The sequence below is a fragment of the Aplidium turbinatum genome, chromosome 16 (genome assembly GCF_918807975.1).
Source record: "Aplidium turbinatum chromosome 16, kaAplTurb1.1, whole genome shotgun sequence".
Taxonomy (NCBI): domain Eukaryota; kingdom Metazoa; phylum Chordata; class Ascidiacea; order Aplousobranchia; family Polyclinidae; genus Aplidium; species Aplidium turbinatum.
Window position 1 is genome coordinate 15,757,473 of NC_137487.1, and position 26,142 is coordinate 15,783,614.

Here is a 26,142-nt window from a genome sequence, read left to right on the forward strand (position 1 = left end):
GGAGGGAAAAGGTTTATAAAGTGACCGAGAGTCGGAACCGACTGAACGGATGATTTCACAATTATTAAATTAACCCAAATGTAGCTTACATAGATTACGGACCATCAGGTTGTGTGATCACTCAATAAGGAAGTTTCAAAAAGATGGAAGCTTAATTTGTTTGACAACATTGTTGGACAATCGATCAAAAGAGCAGAGTATTCTGTGCGGCTTTGGGATGAAACTGTTGCACATTCGTAAGAGTTTTTGGGAATCACTTTCCAAGCTAATTTTACACGTCATGCAAAAGCTCACAAAAATACAGCCTACCCTTCTTTTGGAACATTAAAAAATGACTAACCTCGTCTAATTTTAAACTTAGCCTACTGGCATCGACTAGCAATAAAATAGACAGAAAAAGAAGAAAACTTTAATTTGAGCAAAAACCGATGATGATGTCATAACCTCGTTTGTAAATACTTTACTGACTACAACGTTTTAAACAGCACAACTCATTGTGACGTATTCTTGAAATGTCATTGCTTTTTCTTTAAATTGTATTCAAGTTTAAAAAAAAAGAAAGTTCGAAATGTATTAATTGCGCAATTCAAGAGACCTGTAACAGCCTACCCCTCATACCTGATACTTTGTAACGTTATTTCGACGTGAAAATTCAACTAAATATTTTTAACAAAACATTTTTTATATATTAATAAACAATTTACAGCAATTTCAAACTGATTGAGGGGAGCTCCCCCCCCCCTCTTACTGTGCCCCTAAAACGTCACGTTATTGAGGTTGGTTCTGTCGTCTGTGCAATAAGTGTAACAAGCTATACACATTATAATATTCAAATTCGCTAATTTCAATGAACTGCGTCAATTTACCGTTACTACCTTAAAGTAACATTAAACAGTGTTTGCACAAGCAAGGCTTTGTAAAATATTTTTTAGACATTACTGTTTGTACGTCAAACATGAAATCGATTGCTTAAATTCACATAGAAAATCAGGTGTTAGTGGGAAATTTTATTGCTTGAATAAGACCTTTGGCGTTTTGCTCAATAATTCATAGTTGAACGCTTGCACATGAAAAGGTAATGGATCGGACAAAATTTTAGCTTTTATTGGAAAACACCTTCAATATCATTGTCGTTACATAATGCAGTGATGCCAGTGTAGACTTAGAGATTTTATAATCTACATTGTTGATACAGCGTTTTTGTAATTGCTTTTTTGTTTAGGTTTGCAATCCAAATGACAAATGCCTTTGCACGTTACAGAGCACGACTAATATGACACAAAAATATGCAGAAGGTAGCCTATGCGGTTGCTACTTTTACCAAAGAAAGAAGATAAGCGTGTGCTGTACACTGTACAGGTGTAAAGAGTGGTTGTCGACAATCAAGTGAGTAATAGAATTTACGTGAAATGTTGCATTTTGTATTTTTACAACCCCCCTTCATCTACTACGGTCCGTTGTATCTGCCGTTCAATGAAACCCGGCTGTTGAAATGTCACTTTCTTTAATAACTACTGTATTGAAAGTTTTTTCGCAGAAAAAAATTATGTGGTGAAATAAATATAACAAATGAAGAAAATCAGTCAGGTTCGGAAATTGATACTGCTATTTTGCATTCATCAAATGCTGGCATTTGCACAACAATCTAACCTCTTATTGTAATTTATTAAGTTAAGAATCGATTTCGCTATGGTAATAGCATCTTCAGCTAGCACATGTAAAAAAGAAAAATTGAAAAATACATAAAACGAACAAATAAAGCAAACTCCGATATTATCAACATGCATAAAAATTATATTTTAAATAAATGGTTACATAATATTAAAATCAAAAGCTGCAAGCCTAAATCTGAAACTGGTGTTCTGCTACGATTTCCAACAATGTACTGGTACAAAATTCAAGAGATACATGAACATATATCATCCATCTAGTAAATTACAACTGTTCAGCAAAACAAATACAAAGAAAAACGCAATTTAGTTTCAGTCCATTGCCATAAGTTTACATTGATATAACGTCAAAAAAAGAATAAGTGTAAATGGGCATCCATCTAGTAAATTTGTATTATTTATTGATGAAGCTTTCTCCATCGTAAAGGCGGATTCTTCAGTATTTGATTCAAATAGAAGCATCATCATCATCATCATCATTTTCAGCCTGTGAGAGCCCACTGCAGAGCGTAAGTCTTCCCCTTTTCATGCCAATTTACATGATTATGTGCTAGTTGGTACCAATTGGTTGTATTGCATTGTTTGTCAATGTCGTCCCTCCATCTTACTTTTGGTTTTCCTTTCTTTCTTTTGGTTTCTCGTGGTGTCCATGTTGTTAATTTTTTAGTCCATCTATTGTCCTGATATCTTGCCATATGACCTGCCTAGGACCATTTTAGTTTCTTGATTGTGCTCAATATATCTCGTAATTTCGTTTGATTTCTGATCCATTCGGCAGTCTTTTTATCTCGCCATGTTAAACCCATCATGATTCGTTCATGTGCTCTCTGCATAGTTCTTAGTTTAAGTGTTAATTTCTTTGTAACCTCACCAAATAGAAGCATAAGTCAAAATAAATATAGAAGGGCACTCAAGATGGCCTTGACTGCGAGTGGCAAAAGACATCACGTGATTTTCATGAAAACCAGGTATATAAAGATCTGCGCCGCATTCGACGCTGCATTTAGTTGGTTCGCTTGTGCAGACAAGAGCTCTCGTTCTTGCACGTTTGGCTCAATAACGGCCAGCCAACCCAAAAAAGAAGAGATTTTGTGGGTTTGTAAATTACAGGCTACAATTTCTTACCTAAATCACTAAAAAATTCAGGCAGTGACAAACAGTGGTTTCAGAAAACCTCACCAGGTGTCTTAGTTGCTGTTTGTCAACTATTTTCGAATTTAGGATTGAGCATACCTTTTCTTGCAGAGTTAGTTATGTTATAATTGATTTTAAGCAAAAGCGTTTTACGACATTATTCTGGTCTAAGTACGAACGAGATGGAAGTAACCTCTGCTTCGTCGTTAAATGTGACTGGAAGCACTGAAGATGCTACCCCAATACTACGGACTTTTGGTGTAACGGTGGGCATCATTGACATCTTGATTGGATCGGTGGGAAATTTGTTGACTTTCTTTGCCATTTGGAGCAACAAGAAACTCCATAAACCCTTCTATATTCTAATCGCAAATCTCTGCGTGATTGACTTCTTGACTGCAGCTGTAATGATGCCTTTCAATGTTACTTCATACGCAACAAGGGTAAGTTTCTGGGTTTCTAACAAAATGTGCAATAATGTGTTTCAAAGGCTGGGTGAGTAAATAAGTCGCAGGCTATCCTTGATTCAAACTTGCTAAATCAGTGACTTTCAACCTGGGGGTCGCAAGACGTTTTTCCAGGGGTTGCAAAACGCCTAAAAATTCAATGTTTTCTCAATTCTTTTTTTCCAGAAAAAAATAAAAACCCTGTGCAAAAGAAAGGGTTTGTCGTACCACGGCTCTAACATCTGTATTTTCATGGTATTTTATACAAAACACAACAACAAATAGTTGATAAATTAAAATTTGTAACCAATTGCGATTGGCAGTGCCTATTTCCAAAATTAGTTCTACTTTAGCTGCAGTGAAATGTTGCTCATTTACCATTTAAAATTCAATGCATCACGTTGCTGCTTTAAACTTGCGTGTATTGTGCTACCCAGAATGTTTCAAAACCGCCGTCGTTTCAGAGAATTTTGCCATGCAATATTCCTTTGATGTCCAGTTGCTTTCAGCCAGTTGTTACGTATTTGTTTATGTTGGTGCCTATTTGGAGCTTGTGGTTAAATTTTTCAATAGGCAACAATCGCATGTCTGTATATTCTCAAAAGTTTGCGGCCATGAATGATCCAGATAACCCAATTCTATGGAATCTCTGGTGCGCTTCTCGAAACCAAGCAATGGCGTATTAACTATGCACATTACCGTGTTAATCCGTTATCATCCTATCTATAAGTTGATATTCTACCCGACTGAACCAGCGTTTATTGAATAGGAGAAATATTGTAACTGTTATTGATTAAATTCATACGCTGCATAGCCGAGTGGTGAGAACACTGGAATGGCAATCGAAAGGGCGCCGGTTCGACACCGCTCAAGAGCATGCGGCTGTGTATGTGGCAAGACACTTAAAGGCATGCCTCTGAAGGTGGACACGAAGATTGGCTTCCTTGCCTACCCGTCCACTTAATCTAAATCTTCAACCATCGGGTGTAAGCCTGGATACGACAAACAAAAAAAAGTGATTAAATACTAAATTTGTTTTATTGTTGCCGTTTTGGCTTACCCAGGGCATAAGACAAGAGTTTGGAGCAGATATGTCGGAAAAAATTCCCATAAATTCATGACTAGGAGAAATTATTGGACGTTTTCCAAACGAATATCTCAATTGTTAAACAATAAAAATATCACTCTGACAGATTGTGCGGAAATATAAAATGAAGTACATTCATTTCTAATATTCAGTATCAACTATTGTCGTCACAAGATTAGTAACAATATTGCGGAAATGATTCTTCAAATAGTCAATAATTTTTACATTGTCTATTGTTTACTATTTTTATGGGAAAGCACCCGTTGTCATGGCACCGGCAACATGACTCACTGATTATTTACAAATCAAGACTATTATTCCTCAAATCCGCGTTGCTTGTAAAATCCGTTTTGTCATATTAATTCAACGTCTGCAAACGTTAAATCAATGCAAGATCGGATTTTGGGAGCTTGTGAGTGGCTGACTCTAACGAATAGGATGACACCTTCCAAGAGAATCTATGTTAGGCGTCATCCCTTGCTGTTTTTCTCCTGTCCGTTTTTGAGAAAAGCGGATTTAGGATCCTTGTTTGCTCGGTTTCATTGATGAACTTTAAAAACGTCATCACGAGAGACGACATATGTTGTTTTCAAAGGTTCTCCACACAGTTCTCTTCACAAAAACTCAGTAAAAATTCCTTTCTTTTTGAAATAAAAATTTCTTCTTTGCAGTTTAATTCGATTTCCCTCCGCCCTCATTTTAATAAACAAGTTAAATAGGAACATGTCAAATCAATGCAAATACTCTGCAGCACTATGACAATTTTTAAGTGCTAAAAGTTCTTAAGACCTTTTCAGGTTCAGCAAATTATTATTGGTGTCAAATTGGAGAACTTCAGTGGGCAGTGCTGCCAAATACAATGATGTACTGTAGTAGCATCGTTTAACATATTGAAAATAAGCTTTATCGGCAAATAGTCGTGCAGTTAGTTGCAGTTTTTGTCTCTATCTAACTACTACGTTTTGATAGTTGCAATAATGCTTTGTTAATAGTAGCCCCATCTTAAGAACAGATTGATTGCAAAATACTTTTGCGTGACTTCGCTTCTGTTTGCCAAATACTTTTTAACAATTTAATCAAAAGCATAATCATGGTACATCGCTAAGCTGATAATTTTGTCGGAGAAGCAATATTTTCGTTTTTAGTTAGACTATTGATAAACGCATGGTTGAGAAATTGCTTCCCAGACAGCAAACCCGTCATTTTTACATTGATTCAACGTTTTCAGACTTCACCAATAGGAGAAAGTACGACAGATTTTGGTGTCTGGGTTCGTTCAAACACACAACGATACTGTTTGCTCTAAATTGCGGTTTTGCGCCCGACACTCAAACAACACAACGCGATTGTGATTGTTTCGTGTTGCGCGGTGTGAACCAGGATTTGGTCAACTAAGCTTAGTGGGAATTAGTATGGAAATTGGTAAATAAACCGATTTTAGATTAATCAAAGCGTTGTTTTGTAAAATATTTCACTGCAATCTCTGTTTTCATCTAACGAACGATAACGTCTGGCATCGTTGCAACGTCGTAAAAGACAATTTTTGTCACCTGGAAGAAACAAACACAGGAAAGAAATCCCTGAAAATTACGAGTTATTTCTTGACAACTTTGCTGAAGCTTTACAGCAGCTATTGCTGCTGCGCATGTTGTATCTTTTTTTAAGTCGTCACCTTAAACGCAAATCACCCAGACAAACCTTTATAGCTCAGATTGAGCTGTGGAAAGATCTCATATAAAACAAAATTATTTTCTGCGCTGGTTTTACATCTGGTGACATTGAATCGATATAAAAACAGACTTTGTTTTTTAAAATACCTTACCAATAATTTTTGTTGTGAATGAAATACCTGAGCAACCGAAACCTTTCAAATCAAAGACGGTTTTCTGATTGTATGTCATCGTTACAAGCAACACAGTTCAAACTAGTGTCCGTGGATTAAAATAATCTATGGCTGTACCAAGAGAAATAACGCTAAGCTATAATTTAGCCTTTGACAATTACATATGTCAAAAGTATTGCCTTGCCATAGTCAAGTCAGATCACAGGTAAAAATAAATTACTAGCTATATCTTTATAGACAAAAGACTATTGCTTTTTTGTAAATACAATTATTCAGAGAATTTGCTATACAAGGTATTCAAATCCACTTTTTTAAACGCCAAAGCAATTTACGTGTTGCAAGATTGACATGGTCATATATTGTTCGTTGCTCGAAATATTTTGGCAATAAATATTTGATTAGCTGTTTATAATGTTGCAACAAAATTGTTAGTTCTTTAATATTTCATTACTAAGATTTGGTTTCAAACCTCAATTTTTCTTTTACTTTTGAAACATAAATAAAATATACTACTGTAATATGGGATGCCTCATGAAAACGACCAAGAAATTGGATGTCGAAAACCACTCAACAAAGCCGAGATTAAGTTGCCAGCTTGTGTGACAAAAGTATTTTTTGCTATTAAATTGCAAAAAACTTCGACTTAATTCTTACAGTATTAACCCACTAAAAAGAAATCAATTATTTCAACTCGTGATTTTCTTTGCCTAACTTTATCTTTACTGATGTAATGTAAAATGTTCCATGTAGCTGGCGAGTGGAGAAAACATTTAAGCATGTAAGGAAACTGCTAACAGCTTCACTTTTTAATTGAAACGTAAAAAATTTTGAAGTTATATTATCAATTATCATCATCGCTAACACGCGATCACGTATCTGTTGAAGAGCCATAAACTATTTTGTTTTTACTTCGACCGCATACCTGATTGTAATCTTTTATCTTTGCTTGATATTTTTATAATTATCTTTTTCTATGCTATGCGAATTTTTGTACAAAATGAAGTTTCTTTTTAAACATTGTTACAAGTTGATGGGCAAAGTCGTTTACAGTAGAAGTACGAAACTTCTAACAAAAGCTACTCTCTCTTTGTTGCCTCGTGTTAAATCGATGCTACGCCCAATTGTGCAGCAAGAATGTTACAAGGCTCAGTTATTTACTTGTGTTGTGAAGCATGTGCTTGATAAATCACAGTGATCGGAAAGCCGCGATAATCCGAACGATTTTGTCGTTTATCTTTGTGAAAGTAGCCGTGGAAAGTAAACAAGCTGCAGAAATATTTGTACGTTAATGTGACGTTTATTAGCCTCAAACGGATATGAACGGATCTTTGCGTGAAATAGCAAGCTTAACTCTACTTTCGAAACACTGTTTGAATTAATATCCCAGATAACAAGTCTGCAGACGTTGAATCAATGTAAAAAAAACAATTGATTTGGTGTCTGGGTTTGTTATTCTATTTTGCTGTTTAGAACAGAGGTTTTCAATCTATGGGCCATGGCCCAGTAGTGGGCCATGACGCTGTTTTTAGTGGGCCACAGAGCTGAATTTAAAAATGCAAGGAAAAGGAAAAGATATCATTCAGTTTGTGGACTTTACAAGGGCATTTGTTGAAAAGCTGGGCAATTGGAGACGTAAAGTGGCAAATGGTAACTTTGACATGTTTCACAGTTTCGCATGTATATCTGATGTGGATGATGAGATTAGGGATGAAGTAACAGACCACCTTGGTACTCTACAAACTGAATTCAAATCCTACTTTCCAGAGCTTAGCAGAGATGCTTTCACACTTGTGTGGAATCCATTTCGTGTTAATATTGAGCAAGTGGATGACGAGTTGCAACATGAACTAATTGACCTTAGAAATGACTCAGGCTGTCGTGACCTATTTGAAGATGTGCCTGTCACTGAATTCTGGATCCAAGTGTCCTCATCATATCCACAAATCAGCAAAATTTGTCTTATGAAACTACTGCTTTTCACCAGCACGTGGTTGTGTGAGTCAGCATTTTCATCCCTATTGAACATAAAATCCAAGCCGCGCAACAGACTTGAAGTTGCAGCTGACATACGCCGCGCAACAGACTTGAAGTTGCAGCTGACATACGCTGCGCACTCTCATCGACTGCACCCAGAATACAAAGTCTTGTGGACAAACTACAGCAACAACCTTCTCATTAAATTTGTGTGAATGTTCAGCTGATTAATTTATTGTGTTGTTGAAACTTGGTGTTTTTCGTTGATGAAGCTTTTCATTAGGTGTTTTTCATTAAACGTTAATGGGCCAACGCCATTTTTTTACCAATTTAGTGGGCCATGAGCAAAAAAAGGTTGAAAACCCCTGGTTTAGAAGATCGCCATTGTTTACAAAATTGCATTTGAAGTTTCACAAAATAACAACCTCCTGAGTTTCTGTTGTCACTTGCAAAAGTTTTGTTCCGGTCTACTGCCCACGTATACTTGATGATGTAGTGAATTTAGTAAGCAAACACTAGATCAGCGAATTTCTTCTTATTTACATTGATACAGCGTCTGTTGACGTTAAAGCGATTAAAAATACCAAGTTTTCTCGCTGGGGTAAGACCACGCAAAGATGCGTTTTGCGTGTTTGATTTGCAATCCGATCCCAGGTTGAGCAGTACCAAAGTGCGCAGGTTTTTCTCTTTTTGAAGTTGTTGTGCAAAATAAGGTATTGCTTCTTACACTTTGCAATACACCAGTAGCCTGTTGTGCAAAACTGGACGCTGGCGTGATAATAGGCCTATACATGCTGGAGACCGAACGTTGTTTATTATGACCACCTCATGTCAAGCACCAAGTTCAGACTTGAAACCATTTGAGCCGCATCGTTTCTTGTGTTGAAATCGTTGTCCTTCTATGTAACATCCGCACCACCGCCATCCCAGATAGCACACTTCGTCTTTTTTATATTGATTCAACGTCTGCAGACATTGAATCAATTTAAAAAAGACTGATTTTGCTCTCTGGGCAATAGTGACATTTGACTTGTCGTCCATCTTCATTAAAAACTTGTAGAATGACGCGTTTAATTTTTTTGGGCAAGATTTTTTCAGTTTAACTTCCACGAACCATTAGTTTTGCCATTGAACCCCAACGATGGTTGGAACAAGAACAAACCCACCCATCGATCACTTCCGATTCGTAAATTAAGAAACTTGGTTATTTTTTTTTCTGCTTACACGTTTTAACGTTTTAAATGATTCTAAGTTTTTAGACGTTGACGTAGTTGTTCTGAAAGTTATCGCAACCTCATTTCATGCAAATGTTTGATAAGTGTGTTCCTTTATTTTTATTTAACTCCAATCCTTGTGTTCGTTTATTTTCATATGAACCGATACCTGACGACCCAACCAGCAAAAGATAACATTTTTCCATCTTTTTTAAACTTTGTTTGTCGTGTCCAGGCTTACACCTGGTGGTTGAAGATTTAGATTAAGTAGACGGGAAGGCAAGGAAGCCAATCTTCGTGTCCACCTTCAGAGGCATGCCTTCAAGTGTCCTGCCACAGACACATCCGCATGCTCTTGAGCGGTGTCGAACCGGCGCCCTTTCGATTGCCGTTTCAGTGTTCTCACCACTCGGCTATGCAGCCTACATTAAACTTTTAAACTTTAAAACGATGTAAAAAGACAACTTTATTCGGCTGTGAGTAGATCATCACATGTTTGTTAACATACCATATCTCCCTAGCATTCAGACTAAGCACTGCGTATGATACAAGTTTTAGCGTAGGTTTAAATCTCACTAGTCCTACGTTTTTTGTCATATCCAGGTTTACGCTTAATCTTAAATGATTTACAGCAGATTACTTGACTAATTTTGCAAAGGGACTCTAGTCTCTTTCGAGGATCAACCGCGCAGTTTACCCTACTTTGATGGAGTACCTTGGCGTGTGGAACACTTTTAGTTTTTTCCCTAAACGAAGTTGGGGGTCTACGTATACATATCAACAGCGAGCTTTCAGAATTATAATTTAATAACGTGACCTTTTTTAGCTGCTATTAGGCAAATTAATAAAATTTTCCTTGGAAACACTTGTAACCACTGTAGGAAAGCACCGCCAGACCTCTCGAGACATTCAGTGATTGTATTTGTGATAAATTTACAACGCCAAGTGATATAAACATGGATTACCTGTTATTTCACTCGAAGTGATTGATGATGCTTTAATTGAAACATTTTAAATCTATGCTCTCGTGCTTCATGGTATCATCAAGATGGTAAGCTGAAAGGAATGTGCAGGCACAGGCTGCCCATAGACATGAATCAAGTTTTAAATAAAGCGTTGGGAATACCAGTCTGCGTAAAGTTACTTCTTAAATTTAATGTTGCAAATTAAAGTTTAATGTTTTTAAATATTGCATTTAATTATGAAGGTTTCTCTCATTTAGAAAAACAATACTAAAAACTTTTTTCAAAATGAAAACATTCACAAACGCTGTATAGTCAATGGCTACCTATGTGGTAGATGAGCTTTTCAGCACATGTCTAAATACCAGTTTATCAATTTGTCGAATAAACTTTATCAGACCTACAGTTTATTGGAAATGCCTACAGTTACAAAATTTACCTAAACGCTATCTTGTATTTAACCAAGCGTTGTAGGATACAACAAATGTCATATTTGAGTAATTTTTTGTTTGAATTGCTATTTTAATTGTAAAAAAAAGGTGAGAAATGTTTTTCAACAATCAGTTTAAGCCGGCCCAGTCGGAAGAGTCGAACCAGGATTGTATTGTTGGGAAGAGAGCATCATCAACTTTGCATAATATTTATTGTAGGTTGTTGAAAAAATTTAATTTTGATTCTGATGGACTACTCCAAGTTTGTAATTTAACGTATTTTTTTCTGGTAGAAATAGTTGGTGTATTAATACCGAATTTGAAATTACAATGACTAGTTAAGTTGCACTTATTGTAGAAAGTTAGAAAGAAAAACTGCAATCATTGAGAGGTGGTGTAAAGCAGATTACACTTACTTGTCAAATTAACGGCCATGTCATGTCTATTCTACTATGAATTTGTTTATTATCGACCCATGCAAAGGTCCTATTACTCTTGATTAACTGTCTGTCTTTATATCTAATAGAAACTTGTCTAAATTTTTAATATGACCGACGCCCTATGCAATTAAGCTCATTTAGATGTTATAGATCTTGTATTCATTTACAAGCCTAGTTTGGAGCACGTCAAAACTTTTAAAATTTAATGACTCAATAAAACTACAAAACTTTTGGACCCAGATGCCATCTCTTCCAACATCTTCTTCTACTTTAAAAAGTTTCTTCTTGTTGTTACCCGTATTCCGTAGAGATTGTGTCTCTTGGGAGCTGTCATGGTTCAAAGCGGCCTTATTGAGCACAGCTTTTATTAGCCATGACGTATCAATCAAATCTCTAATCCACAATGAAATTGATTAATCGAATTTTCGTCAGTCTGTCTAACATGAGATCCTTGCATCATGCTGAGTGGTCTCTCGCTTAAAATGAAAAAATAGTTCAAGTCCTTATCAACTATTGTAGGACATCAACAACTTGGAGCGCATAGTTTTGTGTTGCCAACGTTGAAAAAATGTCAAAACATGGCTTCCCACTTAAGCATTAAGGCGCTTTGGAACTAAATATATAATATTTTCAATCGCAACCAGAGTTGTTTAATCTTGTGATTGTTTCTTGTATGTTAATTATGCATAAGCCAACGATCTTCCTCGTCTTATGTGAAGGAAAATTCAAGACATTCTGTGCGTCATACGTGTTTCTTTACCACCTGAACAGATATTTTGTCAAGGGTTCAAGGGTTGTATTGTGGAATTGCTTCAGTGTAAATTAAATATCCTTTTCAAAATAATGTAATTCATGCTTAATCTTTCAGGTTTTGTTCCTTTTCATAGAACACAAAACACTACTGTACAGCAGAGCTACTGTACATTCATTTGAAATTTGTCGTACGATAGCAATATGTCTTCAGTGTAAAACATAGAGTAGCCTACTTTACGAATTAATTGAAGAATCCGGAAATTGTGTCTAATAGAATGTCTAATAAATAATTCAACTATAATATTGATTTGGAATAAGAATGTCTTAATTAACCGATTTATAATCTACAACGTGCAAGATCTACCTAAAAGAATTTAAAACTCGACGTTTAAACAGAAGTGAAAAACATAACTCATAGAGAAGATAATAACAAAATCAGTCAGTTTCGGAAGCTTGTATAGTTTTTTGATAAAGCTTTCGCCACCGTAAAGGAGGCCTCTCCGGTATTTAGAAAAGCACAAGTAAATGAAAACATAGTAATTAAAAATTATTGAACCAGTAAGATCTACTATGAAAACTATTCAAAACAACAACTTTTTAACATTTATAAAGCTGCAAAAGATATCATAGAAATGCTTAAAATCGGTCTAGCATAGAAACTGTTAGAACTAATTATTCCTGAGTGTTTGTTTTGAAAACCAAGCTGTCGCTTTACACTTTAGAAAAGTTGGTAAATTAAACACTTTTCTTATCTATACACATAAAACGTCTTCAACCAGGCCATTTTTTAGTTTTAACAGTGTATAAATGGTTTAAACGCCTTAACATACTCTCAAACAAGATAAGGTTGACAAAGTTATAAAGGGTTTTATAGACTTTAGACAAGCAAAAAATTAACAGTTGCATTTAAATTTACAAAAAAGGTATATTTTATCATACTGTGAAAATGATAATGAGAATAATAATTTATTTCACACCAGTTGAGTGCAAAATACCAACAGCAACAAATGACAAATGGAAATTTCACTATGCTTTGCTGAAAAAAACGGTTGTGGGTGGTATTGGAATAATTATAGCCTATAATCGTGATGTAAAACATAACTAATTGCCTGTTATGCTTTAGACTTGGCCGTTTGGTGAAGATGCTCTGTCCTGTTCCTTCATGGCGTACTCATATTATTGTTGCGGTTATTCATCAATCGTCTGTCTCCTGACCATAACAGTCAACAGGTAAATGAATAAAACTAGAAGTGTGTTATACGCTATGTCTTCATTCATCAAACGAAGTTTGACAACGTGACTTAAAGTTACTATGACACTTGTCTTGAAAACCACAATCTGCAGCGTCGAATTGAGTCTCTTTTTTGTTTATCACTATTTACATAAGGTAAATCATATTGCAAGACACGTTTTAAACACATGGCACATTTAGTGGAAATAAAAAAAAATGTGTAAAAATTGCCAGGTGAAAAGACACACTTTAACTTCAAATGTGTTTTTGTCGAGGAGAAATTTTCACTCTATATGCGCTATCGAGTACACAAATGGCCATTACAAATTGGGATATTTTGGCTTAAAGTTCACAGCAAATCTAATCTAATCTAAAACAGTTTTCTAACTTATTCTTATTATCCTCATTGTTATCATTCAGATTTGTTGGAATCGTTTATCCAGAGATGTATAACGTTCTGTTTACGAAGAGGAGGCTAGTTATCATCATCGTCATTTCATGGCTTTTCACTCCAACATTTCTAGCTCCGTTTTTCTTTTTCAAACCTCGTGGATTCGCTTGGAATGAAAATGTCACTTTGTGTGTCTTTAATATAGGAGAAGAGGGTGCCACTTATGAATACATGCAGGTGATATATTCGGTTTAAATCGCAATTCAGCGGCTTTTTAAAATACGCTCATCAAGTTTGTTTCAAGTTTTCTAAACAGTTGCTTTTACAGTTTGTCCGGGTTTTGTTCCAACTTCTCCCACTTGTTGTTATGATCACATTGTACGGGAAGATATTTCTAACATCAAAACACATTGGCCAAGCTGTCACAAAAATGTCAATGAAGAGCAACACTGGTGAGTGTACCAAAGGAGTATACAAGTTATGCTAACTCACACTGAAGTCTGAATTTATTGATAAACTTGGAATAGAATAATTCTGATGCCATACAACTGTAGTTCAATTGACTGAAGATTGTAATGTTTTAGATACAATCTAACACCTCCTGTATCGGTCAATAGCCTACCAACTTCCATGAAAACATACTAAAACCTGCGTAGGCTACTTACATAGGCTACTGCTAAACATACAATGTAACATACCCAATTACCCATTCCGAATTGAATCAATATGTGTCACATTGGTTTGTTGACTTTCATGCTGTATTGATCTGAGCAACCAGTTTTATACGCTCAGTTTTCGTCGTTTGGTGTCACCAAATGTAAAAAAGTAAACCGTTTAAATCAGGGGTTCCTAACCTTTTTTACATCGTGGGCCCCTTTGAATATATTGAAAAATCAATGGACCCTATTTTTTCAACCGGGAATTACAGACCAAGTCATGAAGATTTTGGCAAAATGTAGCCTACTAGTATTTTTATTAAATTTTAATTTATTTCTTTTATTATATAGTGTTGGAGTGGACTTAGAGATGGTAAATTAAAAAATTATTATTTATAAATTTTTCCATGGCCTCCTTGAAAAAGGCTCATGGCTCACTAAGGGGCCATAGCCCACAGGTTGGGAACCCCTGGTTTCAGAAGACATAAAATACCAGACATTAGTCTCGCATTGGTTGAAAATAACATTAAATTTTGAAATAAATTGATTTCATTTGTTTCATTTTTGTTTTTCGATCAATCAGAACCGTCCATGCGTGAGAGGGCACGAACGTATAGTGGAACTACCACTCGACCATACAACTTCACCTCATCCTTACTGAGTAGAAATGCTGGAAGCACAAAGAATAACTCGACCAGCTTTAATCTCCTTTTCACGCAAGACATCAACAGTAACTGTTCAAGCAGTTTCAAGATTTGTAATGAGGCTTCAGACAACAGATCAGATCACCAGAACAGCCATGGCCAGATTCCAGTAATCGACTTGACAGCAGCCGAAGAAACTAAGCCGGTCGTTGGATACCAAGCCAAAAGCTTGCAAGGTGTCTCCTCGTAAGTAGAGATGAAACGGTTTTTCTAAGTTGTGGATAACAAACATTTCGAATATTCATCAACGTTATTCACCTTTGTAGCACTAACTGCGATGTTCACACATAGGATGTGAAGACAAGAGCAGAAAGACTTTTTTCATCCTTGACTAACATTTCGCGTAACATGACCATACTCATCTTCAGAGCGACTTACGTACAATATGAAATACTTAATATCGACAATTTGAGAATGTATATTGTAACGACAATTTAAAAGGTCTATTAAGGTACGTTAGCGGCCCAGAACCAACGCACTTAGCAGTGCCATGTTTGGTTAATTGCGCCACCCGTTATCAAGACTTTACTTGTCAAGCATCAGAGAAGCAAAAAGAGTAGCAGAAGAACCTGGCATGTGAAAGCAATTGACAGCCAATCTTCGGCTTGGAGACGACAAATGATGAGGATGTTGTCATGGTGCGCAAAACATCGCTGAAACAATAAAAATAAACTATTTGCTTCTGCTCTTAGTTTCACGTTCTATTTTTCTCAAAGTATTATTGACTGTAACATGGGGGTAGCAATGTTACTGTATATCAACGTTACTAAATGAAAAATTGAGGTTATTAAAACACTTTTTTTCTTTTTTTTTTACTTTTCCACTTGATTGGATTAGAGCTGCTGAAGCATGTCTTAATGCAACTTTCAAAGTTTACAATAAGAATTTTCCTGAACGCAAATTATCAAAAGTTAACGAGTGGGAAACTTCTTGCACTTGCTAAAGCGGAACCTTGAAAGATTATTGACAAACAAGATCTTAGGTTATGGTAGGTTTAAAAACATAAAAAAGTACCCTGACATAAGCAACATTTTGAACTTTTGTCAATGAAATTTTACACGCTTCATTTTTAATCTTTTAATTGAACTTCATTCGTCAAAAAGTGGAAAACTGTTTACTACAATCAACTGCTAATAGATGCCAATCCAACAGTAGCATTCAATAAATTAAAAATAGTTTTTCTATTGACAGATCACTCAACAGCAGTGATTCACTCTTACACATCACAAAGCAAACAAGAGAAAGCGAATACTCTTATTCTTCAAGATCTCCTCCATACTCAATGAAGAAAAAGTACGAATGTTGTTTTGTTCTTTTTTGTGTTTACGTCATTAAGTTTTGTGTTTACGTCATTAAATTTTTTGTTTACGTCATTAAATTGTCTCGCCGATAAGCATTTTAAAAAAAAATATGAAAATACTTAAAATCAGCATATCCTGTTTGTAGCACAAAGTTACCAGGTTTCAAAAGTTATAGCGGAACTTTATGCAAAACCGTTGAGAGGATCATTTGTGGCCAGTGCCAATGAGATTCTAGGGTCCCAAATGAAGACACTTTTAAGGAAAACACACTACATCCAAAGATCCGATGTGGTTCCTTCTAGTTCCCGGACCCTATGGAAAAGTTACCGGTCTTTAAAATTATTCCGGACCCGGATCCAAAGTTACCCCCCTGGACCCCCTGTCAACGTTATTGACTTTATTGGTCGTCGGACCTCTCAGCATGCTACAACTCAGCAAGTGTTTCAACACAGCAATTCCATTTCAGCTACTGCCACGTCAGCAAATGAAATTTACGTACTTACATTGGACTAGCTTGGTCATCGCTTGTCAAACTCATTTTGATGACTTGTGACATGTCAAGTTTTGGCTTGCTCAGTTATTACTTTCTCGGCTTCATCATTTACCAACTTCAGCCACTTGCTGAAATGTTGCTGGCTCAGTTGTCACTTGCTCAGTTGTCACTTGCTCAGTTCACAACTGCTGACTTGTAGGAGACTCGACTTTATGTCTGCCTGTCCGTCAGCAATATTATTGGGCAAGTTTTGCTCTGATTTTCACTCATCAGAACGATATGATTTTTCTACAATTGCTAAGTATAGAAAGCTATTGAACGGAGTGTAGCTGTGGGATGTTTTATTTCAAAGTACATTTTCTAAAGTTGATTAATGTAAGAAACCTTAAATATTTAAAATTTCTGTATTTGATTTTGTCTGTATTTAATTTATTTTATTTTCTGTATTTAAATTTTGACCACCCAACCTGATGCTTTTTTGTGTATTTTTCAAACTTATTATTTAATAAAAATTTAGTAGTAAAATTTGTTCTATTCCTTCAACTCTTTTACAGCAGTAGGCTACATAATTTGTGTACAAGTTTTATCAGGTAACTAAATGAATGTTTCTTTCGTGTGTGTCATCTTGTGTCACCTCATTGGAGAATAAAAATAAAATGTGAACATCTCATGAAGCAGCTAGTCTTGTGTATAACAGAAAAACTAAGATAGATAAGTCATGCGCCACCTCAGGTTTCATGTCTGATAAGAATCATCAGGCACAACACTTATTCAAATGGAATAAATAGAAATAGTTTATTTCATGTGAACAAGTGTTGCGCGTGATGATTGTCATCTGACGTGAAATCGTAACGCATAACTCATCCATATTGTTTTTATTGTAATTTTTTCAGCTCTGCTTGCTACTTTCAGCTCTATATTGAGCATTTTGTTTGCAAATGCTAAATTTTTTCTTTGGGATAGTGTTGCGTTTTATGTATGGCTTAATTAGTAACCATATTATGCAATTTACAGACTCAACCTCAATTTACATTGTTCCGAAGATGCAAAATGCACTTCAGCACCAAACTCACCCTTGTTTGGAGCTAGGAGGATAATCAGCTCTCGATCTTTACGCCCTGTTGACAGCATACGATCAACAACGTCGTCTCAACCATTTGCCTCATACTCCCCAGGTAAATTTGACAACAATGTTGCATTGCAGTCTCATTGTGGAATGATTATTAGTGGCACACAGTTGTATTTGTTGAAGTGGTTTTATCTTGGGAGCAATACGATTGGAACGCCTGGTCAATCTGATCAACAAATAAGGAAGTATAGTATTACTTATCTGCACTGTAATTCCTACGAGACGTTAGATCAATGTACAGTAAAACAACCAATTTTTTAGCCGATATTGCAAATTAATTTTAAGCAAATATTCCACTATTTTGTTCTTTACTTAACGACTTCATTGCATGTCAGGCAGAAGGGGTTCGCCCTCCTCTCAACGTTCATCTCCGTCAATGCAAAGATCAAAGTGAGTCAAATATGCTAAATATTAATATGAGCCCATTGCAATATAATAAGTTATCATCATTTTTAGGTGTATATATTGGCGGTGTTTTTATTCATTAAGAAACAGCTGTTTGTATGGTTTGTCAGCATGTCTACTGCTAGAATTAAAATAAATGGAAACAAATAAAACAATTTAAAAACAATGAATGTACCAATGCTTTATATTTTCTGTTTCCTAGTCTCAAGATAAAGTGACCGCTCGTTTAGTCATTTTTAAGAGTTTCCATCGAAAACACTGAATTTTGTTTTTTATACATTGAGAAAAGATTTGGAATGATAATGGTTTCACTAGGCTAAAACATTCTAAGTAATAATGCAAAGAAAATGATGGCGCATGATTGGGATGGATACTGTGAAGAAGGGAGCGTTTTTAGTTGTATTCAAAAATCTGTAACATTAATTTCAATTTACAGCAAACTTGGAGGAGCACATTGTCGCTATTCTTCTGCAATTCGCAAGGAAGCTAAAAGACGAAAGGTAACTCAATAACTTTGCTTTGCAAAAGTTTTGAAAAAGCGGAAAATGTTTCTTCGATTGTCTTTTCGGACCACGCAGGGGGTGAAGAAAAAATAATCAAGCATTCATTATCGTTGGTTCAACTTTTTGTGTGTTTAATTGAGCAAAGCATTTGAAAGACAGTTCTTTAAGAGATTCCCTTCAGCACTATACCTACTCAGCATTTACTAGTAAATGGATTAATTCACAGGCAACAGCTCTTTGACAAGCGGAACTTTTACTCTATCAAACTCGATAACCGGCCTGAGTCTGTAATGCAAAGTCCACCATTGTGCAAAACTTCCAGGGCAAAGCTTCTAAACGGACGTTTTCAGTTTGAGAATAAAAGCTTTCACAATCAAATGATAAATTGTGATTTTAATGCTTTTTATATTTTATCTAGGCACTTTCTTTCTTTGGTTGTTCTTTCTTTGAAATAAAGTAAAATAGACAAGGTAAAAAGTCGAGAAACTCCCGTGCAAACAAAGTGTTAGTTGTTATTAAAAATAAAACGAAAAACATCCTAGAAAAAGTGACAGAATCCGAAACCAATTTTTGATGCAACGCATAGCTTACTGATCATGTCTACAATTAAATTAGAATAAAAATTAAGCCAGTGTGCAGCCTACTTTATGATAGCCTACTTAACAGATGAACTAATAAAATTAATTGTGTCTTCTTCTTTCGTGTGAGACAGGTTGCTCAGATTTCAGGGCAGGTGATGGAAATTCAGATGAGTGTAGGCTTCGTCTAGTTCTGCTATGCCATGCATTCTATTTGGTGTCTTGTAAATGGGATACCCAAAAACAACATGGTCAGCAGTTTATTTCTCTGCGCCGCATTCGCAGGCCGATGATGGAGCCAAACCCCATTTGTGCATATTGGAATAAAAGCTGCCGACACCTAACTTGTAAATCCAATAGCTGGAGCAAAGGAGGGTGTTGTGCTCATACATAATTTATACTACGGCGGAGAGTTAATGTAATGCCGTTGAACATTCATTGACCACGGAGTGTTTTGAAACAGGCTTTTAATGTCACAATTACCCAGCATGCAGGTCGATACATTGAGTAAAATCGTTAAATTGACAAGTCAAGAGTAGAGGCTTTGGAAATAATTAAATTTAAAATATTGAGCAAGAAATGCATCAAATTCCTTTGCTGAACACAACGAAAGATGACTGTTCTAAGTCTAACAGTCCAACATGCAACAGCTATTAATCCATTAACAGGACATGAAGACGTTACTTTTTAGCGATTCATAGGCACTGTACAAGTGTACAGTATAACAGAGATATATAAGTTGAGCCTTGGTTGTTCAGATGGCGTCATGGCTTTTTTCTTGTCATTGTACAACATATGCAGTTTTCTTTTTCTGCCACATTTGCGATGTTTGCTTATTCTATTATTTTGATTTCACCTTGTTGTGGAACCTGACAACAGGAACTTATAGAACTTGAGTACCGCTTTTCCAACGTTTGCGACTTTCCTGAGACAGAAACTACTTGATGCAGTATACCGAAAAAATCAAATAATTGTTTACTGAACTATAGCTGGATTACCATGACCCATACAAAGACCGGGGTTTAGTTTTAGCTATATCGTATCACAACAATTGGGTGCGTTGGTTGTGAAAAGTCGAAAGCAGTTTAGCGCCAAGCTTCTCGAAACAAGTTTGATGACATACAGGGCGCAGCGCATGAAACAAAAAGTGTCTTATTATATTTGCTCCGTCCAGGGATATCTAGAGAAGGGGATGCGAAGGCTCACAGCGATTGCCTTAATCTTGTGACACTAGCAGGGCGGTAGTTTGTAGCGCTTTAAACATGCGGTTCTTTTCACAATTGCATAAAGTTTTTGTAGTGCAGCTGGTACAGTCAGCTGCAGAAGACAGTTAGAAATTGTTACACAGAGCATATTGAAAGAATACTTGTTTGGAAAGACAGTTGAAAAGTTACCAAAAAGCCGTTTTTCTTAACAAAGCCGTTTTTGTAGGCTAGATGTAAAGCAAGCATATGGGTAGTTGAATTAACAAGTAACCATGAGCATGCAGTGAGTATCCAGGGCTGATGCTAAAAGCGCATTGCAGGTTATCATAACAAGAGTTATTAAACTACTACCGGTGCCAATTGTCATTTTAAGGTAAACAGAGATTATTTACGATAAACAAAAGCCCTTCTATTATCAGACGTATTAAAAGCCTTTGTATCTCCTTCTTTAGATATCCCTGGCTCCGTCAAGTGTCATGCAACGTTGAATGTTGATATAAAGTTAATTATCTATCAGCTTCGTTTTCTTTCTTCCTTCCAACGCTATCCGCTGACATTAAACCAGCTCAGTGGCCGAGTGCAGCTCAGTGGCCGAGTGATGTCGGCTTTGGCTCTAGTGCTGGCAGATCTGAGATCGATTCCAGGTCGGGTCAAACCGAAGATTTTAAAACGGCACCGATTGTGTTCTTTCATGCATAACGCAGTAAGGATTAGTCGAGCGATAATGTGATGACATCGTAAACCTGATATAAAGTTTAGAATGAGTCCTGTCGCTAAAAGACCTTGGTTGTTGTACGCTGTAGAGCGACAATAAATAAAATCATAACATTATTATTATTAGCTGACGTAAAGAGTCAAGAAAGATCATGTCATATTACAAAATTGAATATTTTGTAGAAAAACATTATTGTAGGCTATGTTACTTCAAATTCACTTTTAAAAATTACATTCTTTTCAGTCATTAACCAGGATTTATTTGTCTTTGCAGTCTGTGGACCGTCGACTTCTCCAGATCAGTGTCACGATCTGCTCAGTTTTCACGATACTTTTCCTCCCGAGTGTCATCCTCAATCTCATACCAGGCAAACACCCTCCTGGCGCTCACATGATGGCCAGTGTGGTCACGTGGCTTAACTCATGCGCAAACCCAATCATCTACTGCTTCATGAACGCAAAAATGAGGGATCAGTACAGGTCGGTTGAACAATTAGATAAATTTATTGACTGACAAGAACGATCGTTGATTTCCAGCAAGGTGGTAAATGATCTGTGTTTTTATGTATCTTTTTGTTTTCAAATATCCAAAAAATATTTAAAACACTAAAAACGAGTGGGCACCTCAGGGCCGGATTTAGCTGATGGGGGGCCCGGGGCACTTTTAGATCGGGGGGCTCCCGTGCAAAAAAATTTTTTGCGCCTGCGGCGCGAAAAACCATCTCTACGTCTACAGTAGCATCAGTCCAGTACTGCACAGCATTTTGAAGAAACTTTAAAGGCCAAAAGGAAAAAAATAACACAAAATCACATTTTTTCCACATAGGGGGGCCCTTCAAAAGTCGGGGGGCCCTGGGCAACTGCCCCTCTGCCCCCCCTAAATCCGGGCCTGGGGCACCTAACCTAAACGGCCTTGTGGCCCTCTTGGCCGGGGAGTACTGGTAGCGGTTCACACGCTCCTGTGATTCACTGAAGCAAGCCCGGTAGCCGAGATTGACACGGTAAAATTACGTTTGCTGTTGGTAATTTATTGCATCTACTAAATGCCCCTGAATGAAGAGCTGCTGTCCTTATAGCGCTTTGTTCAAACGCACACACTAAGAATTGAACCAGCGTTGTTTGATTTTAGCTTTGCTTCGTTTAGTTATACAGTCCAAAGCTTAACTATTCGAGCTATCGGTTTCGCGATTTTTTCTGGTTTAAAAAGGCATACTAAAGGAAAATTTCAAACCGGAATTAAGCATTAAAATGAGTAAACTGAACATTCAAGAATACATTTCAAAAACAATTACCCAAAAAAATTTGTTTTCAATGGCGCTGGCAAGGCCCAAAGTCCAGTGTTTCATTTATTTTCATTTTTTTCAAAATGACCAAAACGTGCAAACACAGCTCAAGAATACGTCATAAAGTCCAGCAATAACAAAAACCACGTTACCAATCTGATGTTTTGAGCAAACTGTCTGCTGTTTTGATGTTAAAATGTGCTGTTTTGATGTAAATACATACATAGCCTACAGTCAAATCGCCCGCAGTAACAATTATTGCGTGATCGGTTGATTGCTAGACTTTATGACGTAGACTTTATGACGTTCTTTACAGTCGCACGCTTCGTTGCTCAGGCCAATCTCATTTTGAAAGCTCTGACAAAAGCACGCGCACAATGGTGGTCAGACCGCAATGGGGCAAAATTTTATTGAAAATCGTTTTATGGTAGCATGTTAAACACAAAGAACGTGGAAAATCGCCAAGTCAGGTTTTTCCTTTAATACCCCTTTAAGGACTGAGTTAAATAATGTGTGTATTATTTTGAGTGCATGCAATAATACTGTAGTTTCAAGCCACACTTCATTGACGGCTATATTTGGCTCGCTGGCAATGCAGCAGTTACTTGAATCCTTTCTCTCTTTTTTAGTAAGGCGAGGGTGACTCGTCTTCACAGCTGTTGGTTGAAGTTTATCCCCTTCTTTTCCTTTTCAGGTTGTTGTTACAAAAGGCCACTGCCGCCCTCTGCCGGTGTTTGAATATACCTCAAAATAGATTCCAGGTGGGGCAGCAAAGCTTTCAAAGTTCCACTCGTTTCCGACAAAGCTTCAAAAGTACAAGTTTTACACGTTAAAAAACAAGATAGAAGATGGTGCATGAAGTAAATGACTAAAGAATATATTCTCTGAATGTATTTTCATGATTTCATCAGCTTCTCACTATACGTGAAACTTGCAAAAACAACTTTTATTCTGGATTCTTGCCCACAACGCGCAATTTTCTGTGTTACGCAGTCGAACGTATCACCGTTTCAACAGTGCAATGTCAATCCACGTTAACAAGTGGTTTCATCTACAAGTGGAATGTGTTCGACTATTGCTAATGGCAAGCTTAAAGTGAGCGATGTCTGACATATTAACAAATTCAGGACTTTCATGGTTGATGAAGTTCTGCTTGATTATGGACTGTCGGTAACAAAACATGGCCAAAACAATTGACCTGTGAAATGCGACAAAACTAAACTTGTTTTGTATTTATTTTATTTATTGTATGTGATGAAAAGAGAATCATTGTCATTAGACAACAAAATATTTCATTTAAAGACATGCTAATAAAGCAATTTCTCTTCTGCTCCGATCGGAAGCAGGCAGACGATTGAATGTCGTCCAAACTTGTACCTTGTTGTTAAAGCAAAAAACTTTTTAGAGCGATTCTTAAGTTTTAAATGTGCTGCGGGGGAGGGTGGAGTAAGATGAGCACTTTTTGCTTAAGTCGCTTTTACAAAAGAACGGTTTGTTTTGGAAAATTTTAGTAGGGTGAACTTAAAGCACTAGTGAATCAGCTACATTTCAGATTGAGTTTTATCACCTTGCAATTTTTATATTTTTTTTATGTTGATACTTATTTGCGTGTTGCTCAACTTACCCCGGCATAAATTGTATGGAGTAAATTGAGCAATGACCTGGGGTAAGTTGAGCAATTCGATTAAGTTGAAGCATTCTCCTGTCAGTTTGTTTGTATAATTGCGAGGCATTATGCTTTACAGCACAACACTGTTTTTTTTTATCCAATAAGAACCTAAAAAGACACAAATTCAACAGTTCAAACATTTAATAAGCTAAGGCTATTTCTTTTGGGGTAAGTTGAGCAACTGCTCCAAGATACTTCAACTAGCATTGCACACTTTAGGCTACCCCATCCTGATTTTTGTGACAAAATTACAAATATTTAAAAAAACTACAAGACTAACCAACCTGAACGTTTTATCGAATATCCTCACACTTTATACTTACCAATACAAAAAAAACAGATTTGATTTACATAGTGTAACAATTAAGTTATTCAGTTTTTGGCAAAAAAATAAAAATTTCGAATTTTCGACATAAACAATATAATTGCGTGCCATTGTAAAATGCAATTCTCAGTAGGCATAACAATACATTGAATGAAGTGGCATTATGAGTGATGCATCCAGAATAATAAAAAAAAAAATCCGCCGACTCGTTTTTCCAAAAACAGAGGTTGCTCATCTTACCCCGTTGCACACTTTACCCCAGTCTCCCCTACTTCCGGGGGTCCAGCCATTAGGCGTACCAAGTTCTTTCTATCTGACGGACCGAACCACGTCATTGACTTCAAATTTGCTAAAACTGCTTCACTGCACATGACAACTGACGGATTCAGCAACATTTTAAGACCAAAACTTCCCAGTCCAGTTTCAGTTGAAATTAGTCTGTTATGTTTGAAATTGTTCATGTGCATGCCTCCAGACTGAAAAATATGTCCCATTCATAATTAAAGTACTTTCTCTTAGGTGATTTTCCTTGCAGGCCCTTTGCACTAAGCAAATCAGTTCTTCTTTGTATTGGTTCAAAGTGAACAGGTGTGAAAAAGAACAGGTTTGCTGCTTAAGTAGGCTACAGCCTGTGTTTTTGATATTCAAGTTGTTGCAGCTTATGTCGTATTGAAAACCATTTAATTGTCATTTTAAACTACCAGATACAATATAGGTTGTCATATAAAGCAAAATGCAAAGGTTTGGTTTTAACTATTTATCCTCGGACTGACAAAGCATTTCTGGTAGTTTCGATACTTGTAGAATGTAGAGGCTTTTGACGTAAGGCCTGTTACCGAGCTTGACAGAGAGAGGTTTTCTGATTGTTAAAGTGTTGTTGCAGAGAATTATTCCATCCATTAGGTGCCGTTGAATGGAGAGCAGTTTTTAGAATGCGTTGTTCAAGCGCACACTCCGAGAGCCGAACTGGCACTGCTTGATCTTGAAGCTTCGTTCACGAAGTCATGCGCTAACCAACTGAGCTATTGGGGCAGATGAGCTAAGCTATCGTGCAACGGTTGATGAGTTAAATATCAAGGTTCCTATACACAAAATGCCACTTCCTGCTAACTTTGTTGACTATTTTGTACCAATATCTAGTTTTCTACTTACGTAGAAGTCGTGGTCTCGCATTGATTGCATGTTTTGTTTACCTTGGCTATCATAAATAAACATGAACTTTTCAAATCCCTAGTTGTTTCTGTTTCGAACTAAAATGTCTCATACCAACCGGACTACAGGGAATAGTACGCTAGGCAGTAGCGGATCTAGAAAAAAACGTTTGGGGTGCACCAGAATTTTTTTGAAACAAAAAAGTTTTAAGAGTAACTAGATCATAACATATAATTTGGAATTCAAACTACTGCTGTTACATCTTAATCTACTGTTGAAAACACTCGTAATCTATCGTACTCAACGGCATAGAGCAGTGGTTCTTAAACTTTTTGAGACACGCCTCCCTTTTACCATTCTAACAAAATTCGCGCCCCACCGTGTTTCAAAATCAAAAAACATTACGCAGAACACCAATTCGTTTCCAGGTAAGTTGCACTAATGCAAAG

The 26,142-nt window shown here is 36.5% G+C and overlaps 1 protein-coding gene across 3 annotated transcripts; it reads left to right on the top strand.

The window, feature by feature from the left end:
* The first annotated feature begins 1,279 nt into the window (after positions 1-1,279).
* Positions 1,280-25,748, top strand: LOC145785492 (uncharacterized). Of its 3 annotated transcripts, none has more exons than XM_082597140.1 (13): positions 1,280-1,386; positions 2,081-2,179; positions 2,916-3,247; positions 13,078-13,184; positions 13,606-13,813; positions 13,905-14,028; positions 14,816-15,122; positions 16,113-16,229; positions 17,745-17,905; positions 18,195-18,249; positions 18,701-18,764; positions 21,539-21,744; positions 23,242-25,748. In XM_082597140.1, the coding sequence occupies exons 3-13, from the start codon at positions 2,987-2,989 to the stop codon at positions 23,378-23,380; spliced, it is 1,749 nt and encodes a 582-aa protein (XP_082453266.1). In that variant the 5' UTR covers positions 1,280-1,386; positions 2,081-2,179; positions 2,916-2,986; the 3' UTR covers positions 23,381-25,748. The 3 variants fall into 3 exon arrangements, with proteins under 3 accessions (XP_082453266.1, XP_082453268.1, XP_082453267.1); XM_082597142.1 differs by having other exon boundaries at positions 16,128-16,229; XM_082597141.1 differs by having other exon boundaries at positions 1,354-1,386; positions 2,098-2,179; positions 2,944-3,247.
* Positions 25,749-26,142: the final 394 nt, after the last annotated feature.

Bases quoted from the DNA above. Each gene is read 5' to 3' on its own strand.
- LOC145785492 (XM_082597140.1), top strand. From the start codon at position 2,987: ATGGAAGTAACCTCTGCTTCGTCGTTAAATGTGACTGGAAGCACTGAA. The intron at 14,029-14,815 runs GTGAGTGTACCA...TCGATCAATCAG, and splicing joins GTCAATGAAGAGCAACACTG to AACCGTCCATGCGTGAGAGG. The intron at 16,230-17,744 runs GTACGAATGTTG...TGCAATTTACAG, and splicing joins CCATACTCAATGAAGAAAAA to ACTCAACCTCAATTTACATT.